Source organism: Spea bombifrons, chromosome 2 (assembly GCF_027358695.1).
Source record: "Spea bombifrons isolate aSpeBom1 chromosome 2, aSpeBom1.2.pri, whole genome shotgun sequence".
NCBI lineage: Eukaryota > Metazoa > Chordata > Amphibia > Anura > Pelobatidae > Spea > Spea bombifrons.
Window position 1 is genome coordinate 19611724 of NC_071088.1, and position 13929 is coordinate 19625652.

A 13929-nucleotide genomic window follows, 5' to 3' on the forward strand; every position below is an offset into this window, starting at 1 on the left:
CCCCCATTTATTTTGTCAGTTTGCTGTGTGATGCTGCAAGAAAGTACCCCAGATTTTATGCAGTCTATTATTATCTCCTGAGTTCAGTGATACCACCCATGCATAGGTTTGTCTGGCTGTTTGGGACTTAAAAGCCACATTTGGTATTTTAGTTTTTCAACTTGGAATTTTGAGTTCTTATTTGGGACATCTTTGTAGACGGCCAATTCAATTTATCCCCATCAAAACATATATATTTTTGAAAACTAGACACCCCAGGGTATTTAAAATGGTGGCATTTTAATACTTTCCATGTTCTAATCTAAGTCATTTTTTTGGTGTTTTTTCTCACACATTGTACTTAAGGTATATGTCACTGCCAAATAACAAAACACAAACAAACATGTTTTTCCCCATTTATTTTGTCTGTTTGCTGTGTGATGCTGCAAGAAAGTACCCCAGATTTTAGGTTTGTTGCTCTATTTGGGGTCCAAAAGGCCACATTAGGTAAATGCAGGTTTTCAACTTGGAATTTTGACATCTGGTCATATTGCACCCATGTCTTATTTGGGACATCTTTAAATCTGGCCAGTTCATCTTACCCGCATCAGACCATATATTTTTGAAAACTAGACACCCCAGGGTATTTTAAATGCAGTGTCTGAACTGGATGCCAAAATTAATCTACACTATAGGTATGGAGCATAACAAATTGAAAACCAATACATTTCTAACTCCCAACCTAACACAAAACCACTTATCCCAACCAATTGCCTACCTAACTATAAAATAAAAATAAAAAGAAGATATCCACAAAAAAAGAGAAAAATATCTGAGCAGTACAATGTACTGTCATGTGATCGTCAAGGGTTGCTGTGATTAATCTCAATGATCAGATGACCCCAGGATGACTGATTGGGTCCAATCTCCCATGGGGAGATCAATGGCAGCTGCCCTTCATTGGTTAATGCCAGCGGTGCCCCTGCCAGCAAACAATAGAGTCGCTCTTACGGACCTTTAACTCCTGGTGCGATCCTATGGATTCCCTTTAACCCTGCTATACTAGAAGACTTAAGGTAGGCTCCCACATTTCCCATTGAAAATTAGCTCATTTGCATATGAAGCCACAGGTGATATCATAAGCAAAGACCACAGATACATTTAAAACACATAATGTATAATATTTTGTTTCCATTACATGAACAGTATAAGTAATGTTTAAAAGGAGTCCCTTTACAGCCTAAGAAGTATTAAACATATTCTCTGTGTGGACAGTGCACACGTTATGCTGTTTCATGCCAAACCAAACACTGGGCTGCAGTAAAATAAAATCTCGCATGTGTATGATCTGATGAGGGTGGTAAGGTAGGAGACCCTCATATAGATGCTTGCACTGGGTCCCATTAATATTAAAGATGGCTCTGATAAGGTAGCGTGCATTGCCTGCCTGTGTCATCTTTGCCCGCAAACAGCCTGACTGACTGTGGCATTTTTGCCCCCCCAAAAAAAAAAAGTTGAGCCGAAGAGAAAATCCTGGTGGTGGTGGGGAGAGCATTTACTCTGTAATGAGCCCCAAAATATCTGATGGCTGCCTTGGATTCTTCCAGAATGCAGAAGAAGTCATCTAAATTTTGGTATGATTTTGCTAGCAGGCTGCAGTTCCAAAGCTGACCAGCAGATGGTAGCAATGTACAGCGCTCCTGCCTCCACTGCCACTTCCTTGTTTCTCATTTCCTCCTGCTGTCTGTGAAGATGTCCAGGTTTGGTTTGGTTCAGCTTTGTAAGGAGGATAAAAGGTGAATGGAGAATGGCTGCTGCTACTGCTGCATCCTCTGGGCTTCAGTGGGATACCCTGGAGCAGAGAAAACACAAAGGGGACAACCTGTACTACCAGATATACCTGTGGAAGATGCAGCAGCTGCCTGCAGATGTGCACAGGTTTTGTGACCCTCACTTGGCTGCCCCCCGCAGGAAGGAGCTGCTGCAGCTTCTCAGGAGCCTGGATGAGGGATCCAGCTGCCAGCGCCTGCAAATCCTCTTCTCCTTCTCTGTCCCCAGCGCCCGGGTGCTGGACCTGCTGTGTGCCCTGCACCTACCATTGGTTTCTGCAGGAGCTGTGAGTATGATCCAGTCTGGATAAAGTTCATTTCAGGCTGCTTGAACCACCAAGTGCAGTGAAGGAATCCAGTGTTATGACTACCTGACCGTCACACTAAAGAAAATGCATGTTAGTGTACTCTGCGAGTGTTTAAATATGAATTCTTTAAAAAAGATAAAAAGGTACTTTAGGGAGAAACTGCAGCTACAGAGCTGCAGCTGTCCTTCTCAGTGGCTGATGATTCACTCCACTAATTGGCAGCTTGAAATCAATGGGACCTGGTTCATGCATACGCACAGAGGTCTCAATAGGCTCCCATCCAGAGTGTTTGCATAGCCAGCTGAGTGGTGGTAAGTATATCACATGCGGGGAGATGTGTTTGTCTAATAAAAAATAGCTGGGCGGCAGGTATCTGCGAGGACGACGCCACAGAATGAGCCAGCCATAGTCTAAATGATGCTTTATTTCTTTAGTGAGACTTGTTACCACTTTGGTCACTATTGAATAGCAGGAGTTTAAATCTGCTGCTCCTTTAGAGGCCTGTTTGCTGAGGGCAGACCTCGCAAGATCAGAGCCCTCTCCTGCTTTCCCCAAATGTCTTAACATGTCCGTTATTGCCAATCCCGTATATTGTCAGTTTTAATGTTTTAGTTAAATGTTCAATATCCTCTATTGTAACAGCCCCACGGAATCAGCTGGCTGAGAATTGCCACGCTTTGGGCTTTCATTGAGTTTGCCAGACATTGAAGATGCCCTTGTTGGCATTTAGAGAGTTATATGTAATATCCATTGATTACCACTGTAAGCAATATTTATATGTATACAAAATCCACCTTATATACATACCATACCATACCATATCAGCAATAGGAATCACTTCCCCTTCTCTTGATCTGCATTATTATTCCTCCCCAATAACTTATCCCTTCCCTATTATTTGGATACGGATTTTTGTCGATTGGTTCAGGCAGCCTTTGCAAGGGAGAACTTCAGGACAGGAGGCTAATAAGGTATGACCGGACCTGCCGCTGAGACACAAATGCTTTAGGTAGTGTAAACTTGACTTTACTTATGTTTAAAGCTGTGACAAGGACGATTCCCTTTAAACCGTTGACAACTTGATATCTCGGCTGGTGAACTAATACATCATCAGTTGTTTGTCCCTCCGTCCGCCAAAAGGGAAATGTTGTAAGAAGAGTGATAATAAAACGCTGCCAATATAACTAACTCGCCACTCTGTGCATTTTATCTTCAGAGGTCGATACCCTGACTTTCCCTTGGTCTTTGTTCAGGGCACAGGTTACTGGGAGTATTTACTGCAGAGACGTGGACTGGATGTGGTAGCTTTTGACCGAAACAGTATTTTCCCACCCGAGATGCGTTATACAGATATCACGGTAAGAATGGTTCCCCCCATTACGTAGGGGCGTAACCAGAATCCATGGGGCCCTGGTGCGAAGATTCCCCTCAGCTTCAACAGTTAGTCTGTGCCATCATTGCACCTAAACAACTGGTCTGTGCCTTCTTTGACCTTTGCTCCCACTTCCAACATACAACAAATGTAAACACACACACTTACTCATACTCCCTAACACACACTCACTCATACTCCCTAACACACACTCCACCTCACCCCACCTACACATGCATGCTCGCACACACCTACACATGCATGCTCACACACAATTACACATGCATGCTCACACACACACAAGTGCACTTCCATGCTCACACACACACTAGTACACATTCATGCTCACATATATAAATACAAACACATATACATAGATCCCGCCCCCGCTCACCTCTCATCCCTCCTGCAGCTTCCTCTCCGGCTGCTCACATACTGTGTGTCACGTTCCTGTCTCCCCTTTCCGGTTCAAAATAGTTTATGTATATATTTAATTTCCATAAGAATAAGTGACCTTATTGGTTTGATATACGGGATTCATTTGCTAAATGTTTTCATTAGGATTTAGGCCTAAGCAGTAGGTAAAGGTGTTAAAGGAAATTCTAATTCTCTGTTTTATTTAGACTGGAGGCCCTGAAATTCTAGAGCACTTTCCAGACAGAGCCTTATTCCTTGCCTGGCCAGATGCAGATGGTAAGAATCATGTTAAAGCATTCTGAGAGCCTGTAAATATAGCTACAGTGTATATATATATATATATATATATATATATATACATTTTTTCCCTACGTCCAGGGTAATTTTTGTGTGTGCATTGATAGAAACAGGCAGTTACCATCTGTTGATCCCAAACATGTCGCATTCAGCATCAAGAGTACCGTCGAGTGATCACGGCATATATTTCACGGCGCTTATGACACTGGCAGAATTTCAGGCTCAGAAACAAAGTTTTTCTATGAAAGAGTCCCCCTGGAGATGAGCAGGCAGATGGGAGATGAGAAGTCCTGTCCTGATTGACAATTTTTGTTTTGTTCAGTGTATATTGATCAGATACGTCTCTTCACTTTCTAAACTATGATTTTGTAAATTTTATTGTTCATTTCAAGAGGACTTTTTGCATTTTGTTCCTGTTGCCTAATAAAAATAATCAAACTATATTTTTTTTCTTAATTTCTCTCCTCTCCTTCAGAGTCTTCCCGCTTCTCGCTGGATTGCCTGGCCTATTACAGAGGCCACACAGTCATCCATGTTGGTGAACTACTCGGGGAAAGTATTACATCGAATCCCTGGGGCCAGTCGACCTCACGTGATTTCCAGCTGGCCCTCGCGGAGGATTTTTGCTGTGTGAAGAGAATAAGGCTGCCCAACTGGCCAGGACAGGTGGACTCATTCAGTGTGTGGAAGAGGAAGAGTTCTCAGCTGGTGCTATGCGATGGCGCACATTTTCAGTATGTGGATACAAATTTGGAAGAAAATTAATAGCAGTCTCCCCAGCATTCATTGCTTTTAAAGAATGGACCAGAATGATGTTGTATATTAGTGGACTGGAATATAAATGTACAGTCATGACTTTTTACAGAGTTCAAAACTTAGTTGATTGTCGCTCGAATTCATCTGACATCTTTTGATAAGGGCTTAAATGATCTGGAAATGGTGTAAACATGATAGATACCCTACAGAAGTAATTTCTAAGCGTATCTTCTTCAAATCTTACCAAATAAACTTATCTTTTCTATGAGTAGCATTGATTCAATTAAGCACATTTCTTAATTATATTTATTCTTTATTTGCACTGATACATGAAAAATAGAATGGGTTGGCAGAAGGTGTCAGGATTTCAGAAAGAGTGGGTTAATGAAAAGGGGGCGCTAGTAAGAAACACTATTGACTTGAGGGGAAGATTAGGGACGACACCAGAAAGTGCTGGAGAAGCTATATACATTTGTATAAGGCTAGAGATCGAAGAAGAGTGAGGATAGATACCATCTTGTGCCGGGCTACATATCATGGGATAAATAGGCTAAGTTTGAGAACTTGATAGGATCCAAAGTTGCTGCAGACTTGGCTGAAGAACAATGAGCTACAGCCAGTGGGGACGTGAGAGTGAAACACAATGTGATCTAAAAGCTTCAGTTATGGTACTTTACATTGTCTGTGTATAATGGGTTCTAGTGACTGTGCCATAGTAAGGCTTCTTCTTAAAATAAAATATAGACCACACTTAATAACACTATTACGTCTTATCACAGGGTACGGTCAATATGTTTATGGTGCGGCTCATAGATAAAGTGATAATTCGAATACCTGCAATATATATATAACTGTCCCAACAATGTAAACTCCTGATAATGCAAACATCGGGAATTTTGTTTCCTAATGGACTGTGGTAATGCGAATGCCTAACTTTTATTATTATTTTATACACTTTTACTTTGTTTAGTATCTATCATCTCAAAATGCAATGATACACTCATCTGTCATGCTGCATGTAAAAAAAATATATATAGGCCACACAATATAGTTAGAAAAATAGCAATGCTTTTATTACAGCATATATAAAGGGAAAAAAAGAATGACCCAGAATAATCCACCCACAATAAAATTGGATTATTGAGTCCCGGGTCAACGAGGGCTCATATATTTATACAATTCTTTTTCCTTATGTTTGCTGTAATACAATTATTGTTAGAACACCATTATTTGGGCTAGAGGCAGACTAGGGCAGGACCAGTCACTTTCCTTACCCATCCAGCCACCTTGTGATGTACTGAAGAACCCCGACACATGACACATAGGATAGTTGTGAGGTATGGGACACTGGATATGAGATTAGGTCTGACAGTGAACCTTCTGTAATTGAGACGCTTCAGACATGCTAGTAATTTATTTGCTCTGTTTCTATACATTCCTTTATTGTTTCCAGTCTCGCAATCGCTTTCTCATTCAACCAAAAGACAAAGTTTATGTGCAAAACAGTGAGATCCCTTGGCAACAGTAAATGCATCATGTAAAATATATGCGGTAATTGAACGGTAACCTTCACAGACAAATGTACAGACACATCAGATTTATGTTTTCTTAGAATGTTTGAGTCACTTGTAATAGTATATGTTCCTGATGGCAGTACATTCACTACTCCTGATCTATTACAGACAGGACAACTTTAATGTTGAATATTTATGTTTATTATAATTTTATTGATTTCAAATATATTATAGGAGACAAACTGTTGGAAAGCAATTCATCCGGGTTCTCTGCTTAGTTAACTGTAATGAGCCAAAAAGTTATGGGCATACAAAGCAGAACAATCAGGGTTCCCATTGAGCTGGAAATAGCAGGGTAAATGTGTAACTTTACCGCCACAGTTTTGGCTGCATAGATAAATATTTTTTTCTCTTTTCTTAATTTACAAGTCCAAACTTGAAAAAATATTACAGCACAATGATTTTACTACTTCTCTCCTCCTAAAATACACAGAAACAAAAAAGGCATGTTAATAACATTGCTCATCTTACTTCTACCAAGATCTTCACACTTTAACAATCAGTAATTAGACTGTCAAGGAGTAAAATATGATTACGGTATTATGTTTATGGCTTTTTTTTTGCCCAGTTCAGATTAAAGAGCACACATTCCCTTGTTTAGGTTCAAGCCTAAAGCCCATTATTTGTAGTTCTACTAATTACACGTATAACATTTCTAACAACCAAGTGGTTCACCTAATATGTATTTGATAAGGCTTGCTCCCGTATGCATTAACGATAGTATACATGATATATCGATAGAATACACCATATACCTACCAACTTACAAATCAAACAGTACTAGTAAATGAAAAGTGCCTCTTGATCTGTATTCACTTAATAAGCTGTTGAATGTCAGAAAGAAATGCAGACATTTAAAGTAACGCAGTGATGGTCAAAGTGGTTGGGAAACAGTAAACCTATGTGATTAGAGAGTCAGCTATTTGGCTGGATTTACTACACTTTATTAGTAAATTTATTATTTAGGTCTACTATTTGCTGAACTTTACCACTGGACACCGGGCAGTGATTTTCTTGGGCCCAAAAAAATGAAATGTAACTAAGATGAATTGCTGAGCTCAGATCAACTTGGTACCAACTCATTGGTCATCGTTATAAACTCACTAGCCAACGCTTGGAGCTTAATTGCTAGACTCCAGTGAACAATTTGAAGAGAATTACTTCAAGAAGCCTTTTTTGTTCTTAGCATTGCCGCATCAACACACCTAATTACATTTAAGTGCACAAGTGGGTTTTATGCTCATCAGAAACAACCTTTTTAAAATGACAAATGATCCAGCCAGTGTTTTTTTGTTTGTTTTTTAAACAATAGCATTTATTGAAAATGAGGAACGACATATGGAACGATTGCACCGTGACAGATGTTAAATCATGCAAACAATAGAACAGAAACATGCGCACCCCAAAAATTCATGGAAACAAAAAACAAATACAAAAGAAAAAGAAGTGAGGTGCAACATAGAACTGATTAACCTGTAAGTATCCCCAATAAAGCTACTCATAAAAAAGCGCTGGGAGAAAATGATTTATTGACCAAAAATAAGGTATTTTTTACGTGTTTATGTGTGATACTTCTCTTATCTATTATATATTTTTAAGCAAAAGGTAAAACCAAAGGCATCAGGTGGCTCCTTGGAACCTTAAATTAACATTTGGAAAATCCAAATCTTAAAGAAAACAGAGAATGAAACAAAACCAATTTGATACTAGACAATTTACACTCTATTACCAGTGAGAGAGAGAGAAAAATGTGTATTATACATGAAAAAAACTTTAGTAAATAAGAGCCCAAACAGACTGTTTAAACGTAAGAAATCATCTGTCCATAAAATGTTAGATGATATTCGTTATTTAACCCTTTCATGACCAAGAACCATGATTCCCCTTTTCCATGTTTAGTGTACCCACGCAAATGATACATTGTATTTTTAGGACAACTAAGGTCGTCTTTTAAGATCATACAATAACACAGAATGCAATAATTATTGGTATAAATGTTTAAATAATATAGGCTAAAACATGTTAGTGTGCGTTTGTGTGTGTGTGTCCAGTTTTGTTAGTGTCAGTGTGCATGTGTGTTAATGTGTCTGGTTGTGTTAGTGTGAGTGTCTGTGCATCTGGATATCTTAGTGTCTGTGAGTGTCTGTGCATTTAGGTATGTTAGTGTGTGTGACTGAGTGTGTCTGGTTATGTGAGTGCGTGTTAGGGTGAGTGTCCGTGTGAATGCGAGTTACTCTGATTGTGTGAGTGGATGTGTGTGTTTTAGTGTGGGTGGCCCTACCAAGATCAGGTTCCAGATCCACCCCTGACTTATACACACGCTCATTATAACGCATACACACACTCACACTAACAAACACACACACTCAAGCATATTTTTTCTTCATTTTTCTTTGCACTGCTCCCAACGAATGGAAGAGTTCCCCTTGGTGATCTCCCTTAATCTTGTGGACCCTAGTCATTTCATTTTATTTACATTTTTATCACTATGGTTTTGTGAGTTGAGTGAGTTATGTGTGAGTCTAGGTATGCTAATGTGTGTACGTTTCAAAGTTTGTTCAAGTAATATGTTTAATAAAGTCATTTTAATATAGAATTTATGCCAGGCAGTTTTTTTGCTGCTGTTTTTCTTTTGTGTGTTTAACGGGCCGGAACTGAATTGTAAATTAAGCCCCTGTGCCTATATAAAATATATGGTATATATAGAAATATGCATGTATAGAATAACTTATGTCAGTAGGCAACCACCAGGTCAGTAAAAGAGCTGCAGCAGCTGCTTATACCAAACAGAAAAATTAGGCATAACCTTTAATTGGTCATTTTCGTACACAGGCCAAGGAACGCAATACAACACAATTTAAACCTTTTGTTTCATAGCGATATATGTCATACATGTCATACATGTATAGAGAATGGCTGCTTATATGGCGACGTATAAAAACATTGTTCCTGCATTCATTTCTTCTGGTAAAGTTCTTGGTTTAAGTTTGTTACAAAAATATAATCCCTGCTAAAAAGGTAAGGATCCGATCTGAATTATCATCGTGGTACCAATTTCCTACATGTATAATTCTTGCAATCACATTGCTTCTTCTTTCTTCTTTGTGTGTGCAGACCCCGAGGGCTTGAAAATGAGAGAATTGGAATCCGCTGCCATGAACACAAATGCCTACCTCAGAGACCGTATTTAGAAAGATATACTTGTTGCATTCCACGTTTTACGAGGATCTCAACTCAAGTAGAGGGAAGAAAAGAGACTTTTATTATTCATTATCTGCTCGCCTTTAGCAAAACTAAATTCAGCCCTTTATCTTAAGTGCTTGTTAGCATACCAAGACAGACACACTTACCCTGCATTGGGTGAGCTGCTGGCTCAAGCTTTGTCACCCACCCCCACCTGTGGGAAGATGTACCTGGTCCAACTCTCCTGTGAATTTAGATACATCCATCAGTTTATAGCTGCAAACAGATCAGATATTACAGAGTCCCGGCAGCATCCCTAACAATGCATATTACGGTACTTGGTAAGTCATATATATATCTCCATGGTCTGATGTTTCACCCTACTGATTGGAGAACCCCCAGAAACTCGCACCGAGCCTGCACTGGAGATTTTCATGCAGTCCATGGAAGTGTGGCACCTTGACGCAGTCTTCCATGGTATAAATGGGCCAAGTCTGAAAGTCCTGGACCAAACTGGTCAGCCAAAGCAGATTTGTTGCGTAGTGAACCTGTTAAGGCTTCATGGACAGTAGTAGGCCCTGGCGGGGTCAACAAAAAATATGGTGCAAAGAGGAAGAATACATTTAAAGGAATGTAAAGCAGCTCGGAGGAGGCCATGGTAGTAGAGCGGCCGAGAGTTCAAGCTGTACTGAAGATAAGGACATTATAATGACGTGCTACAAGCTAACACTAAAAAATATTCATTCCCTGACTCCAAAGTTTCATAACGGCCACTAGTCTCCCTGGTGACGCTAGGACACAAATCATTATATTTCAGTAATCTGTATACTGGCATTATGGGGGTCCTTAATAATATGAGTCCTGATATTAAGGTCTTGAAAGGGACACTGTAATGGTAACGCAGGTATGAATGTTTTAGATAGAATGTGCCCCTTTATGATGATAATGATGATGGAGAGTTACCATTTTGGAGATAATAGTGCCAGAGAGGTATAAAGGCAATGCAGTGATTTATTGCTGGCGACTGATAATTACTGTTCTCTGTCACCAGTCAGAGAGGACTCAGGGAATGAGTGAGCAACGCATTGCAGGCTCCCTGTGACAGCTCATCAATCTGTCACCCAGCAATAAATCAGACGTCTATGAAAACAGGCTGAGACGTGGAGCAGGGTCTAACAAGATCTGGCGTTTTACACCATTTTAGCACTGAATAATATGTATTACGTGACACAGTGACATTGTCCTCAGGGTATTATATATGTATTACTCTACTCCTACAGAGCTTTTACCACTGTGACTTTAACATATCCACTGTAATAAAGACCATCACACAGAAATCAAACATTATTCTATGGCTTCAATTAAACAGCATTGGTTTTAACACCATTTTCAACTCACCAACCTCATGTGTTATGAAGGGTGTACCCTGACATTTTCTTCCCTGCCTAATGCATATATCAATTAGTGATGTGACTTTAAATAAAGTATGTATAAGGCAGAAAAGCGTAACTAAGGTTGGCCTTTTAGAATGCTTAGTAAAAATTGTGATCGGAAATGATTTGCTATGCAAATCGTATTGAACAGGCAGGGTTTAATGGTTCAAGCAGCACAAATGTTGAATTTGAGACCAAGAACCATTTATGGCTCAGGATTTCCTAAGCACTCTAGCTTTTTGATATTGTGTACTATTGATTGGGTACAAATAACTTAACAGTATCCTCTGTTTTCTTCCTTAACTCTTTCTATCAGTTTGTAAGATCCCATATATTCTACTTCAAAGGCAATAACAAAAACTAAAATAATTTCCCATCTTCCAAACTTAAAGGTCATCCACCCCTGCCAATTCTGGATCTCTCCATAGAAAAATAGAATGTGGCATCATATAAGAACCATTCACTGCATCTAGGATGGCATTTTTTTCCTGTGGTAAAGACCTCAAACTTTATTTCTTCTACGGTCTTCTTTAATGTTCAGGTTAGTCACATGTTTAAATTCATTCACTGTATTAGCCTCTGCAACCTCTGCAATAACAAATAGGGTGAATAACTGAATAAATGAGAAAGTTTGTTGTAATAAAGAAGGACAGGCAGAGTTGGATTAAGACACGCCGCCACATGACGGTGTTCTGGTAGATTACCCATCATTGCACCATGACTCTCCTGAGCTCAGGCGCCCCTAGGTACTGGCCTACATCATAAAGACGTATCACTTTGATGTCGGATTTACTTCTCCTTGGAGAAAAGTTCTGCGCTATAAACTCAGATACACATATTCCCAGACAGTCGTTTTTCAATATTCCTAGCATGGTACTGTTGTATGAATAAAGATCTCCCCAGACATATAACGCCGAAGCAAACTTCAACAAAGTATGCACAGTGTGATTCTCGCTTTTGAAGCAGAAGAATGAGTGTACGTCTAACTAGAAATGTATTAAAGCTTTAATAAGGTCCTATTTTCCTCTGGATAAAAGTGTAATTGTATATCTAAACATAGCAAGGACTGCAGGTTTCCTTTTCTCCCCTGAACTCTCCACGGAGTTTCACCGGAATACACGCACAACACCAAGGACAAGAAGCTGGAGGTCCCATCAGAAGCCAGTAAATAAAAGTTCAAACTATAAAAATAGCTTGTTTATTTTAAAATTGGAATCCGGCGCATATAACAGCAGGGGTACATCACATAAGAAGAAATAAATGCCTAACACGTTTTGCACTAAACATGGCGTTTATTCATAAGCATTTGAATTTGGACTTTTATTTATACCTCCAGCTTCTTGTTCTTGGTGTTGTGAATTAATAACTATAACTTTCTTTCCCCAATGACAAGCCTAACTTTATCAACATATTCCTTCTACTTTCTTAGCAGCCCATTTATAAGGGAGATTTATAGAAGTAGAGAAATTAGTTGGTTAGACCATGACTTAAAATGTGGGAGCCATGGCGTAGTCATAGCTGCTACAGATTAAGGATGCTGCGTTGACAATAAATTTGACCCACATACTTCATCAATCACAGCTCATTAAGCAATGCTGCGTATGTAGAATCCAGGGATTTCTGCACAGTGATGACTATTGATCTTATTGAGAAAATACGTCTATGTGCAAAAAAAACCGACAATGGCGCTATACAAAGCGATAAATAATAATAATAATAACAGTCTGTGCCCAAAATAAGTCTATCCTGACAATTGATTTTATTGCACAAACTGTAGTCCTAAGAGAAAGTCCTACACTGGAATTCCCAAGGGTAGAAAGAAAAAATAGGTACTTTTTAGTTTATATTGTGTAGTTAGTATGGCGGGGGTTAGCTAGATTAATCATCTTAATCATTTTAGATTAAACATTTAGGGCTAGGTTTAGGGTGAGATCGGAGTTAACTAAATATATTATACGTGTAAAACTGTGAATTTCTCACATTGACGATGCAATATGCCTGGTCAACTCAGCCCTACTTGCAGAACAAAGTCATTATGGACTACATGATGAAGTTGCTAAATTGCAATTTTATGTAGGTATATATTATTTTAAATGTGTAACTTATAGAATTAAGTATCATTATATAATAAAGTCATATAACAAAGGTATAGTCTACACTCTAAATGAGACATGCCCCCCCTTTGTCATTTACATTTATTTATTTTTAATTTGTATAAATGTCAATAAATACAATAACGGTGCACAATTAAAGTAGATATACTGTACATCCCTTTATAACTGCTAAGAGACTACTGCTGCTACAGAATGATCTGCATACATACAAGGGGAACTACTCAAGGTCTTAAGGGTTAACTTCAGTTCCCACCTAAGCTTTATCCCACCTGTCCTGCACCACACGGCTCCCACTGAGTTATTCCCTTTATTCTGTCCTCCCACTATCCTCCTATATCAAGTTCTGTGCCATCCCCCTGCTTCCGAAACAATTGATAAATAGGTAGGATCTTCCTGCCCTGTATACTCAATGCCATTTATGTGCTGCGCTGGTCCTTAAAGATCCTTTGCTCTGCTGTTTGTCACATTCCTACAGTCATTCATTTAGGCTTCTAGTGTAGATTTTTTCTTCCTTTTCAGCCTAATTTATGATCCCAGAGACTGCAGCCCAGAAATAAATAATATGTGCATTTCATCATATTTTCAATCATGCTCGGGAGGGGGACATCGCTTTGAATATTTAGCTAATCATCCATCATTAGCCAGCCCAGCAAGCAAAATAAAATAT

At 39.1% G+C, this 13929-nt stretch overlaps 1 protein-coding gene across 1 annotated transcript; it reads left to right on the forward strand.

Moving 5' to 3' along the window:
• Window positions 1-1981: 1981 nt before the first annotated feature.
• LOC128474513 (uncharacterized) lies at window positions 1982-5227 on the forward strand. The gene is made up of 4 exons (XM_053456864.1): window positions 1982-2095; window positions 3333-3474; window positions 4112-4181; window positions 4678-5227. The coding sequence occupies exons 1-4, from the start codon at window positions 1983-1985 to the stop codon at window positions 4965-4967; spliced, it is 615 nt and encodes a 204-aa protein (XP_053312839.1). The 5' UTR covers window position 1982; the 3' UTR covers window positions 4968-5227.
• Window positions 5228-13929: the final 8702 nt, after the last annotated feature.

Coding starts and splice junctions, on each gene's coding strand:
- LOC128474513 (XM_053456864.1), top strand. CDS start 1,983: ATGAGGGATCCAGCTGCCAGCGCCTGCAAATCCTCTTCTCCTTCTCTG. Junction 2,096..3,332: donor CATTGGTTTCTGCAGGAGCT/GTGAGTATGATC, acceptor TTTTATCTTCAG/AGGTCGATACCCTGACTTTC. Junction 3,475..4,111: donor TGCGTTATACAGATATCACG/GTAAGAATGGTT, acceptor TGTTTTATTTAG/ACTGGAGGCCCTGAAATTCT.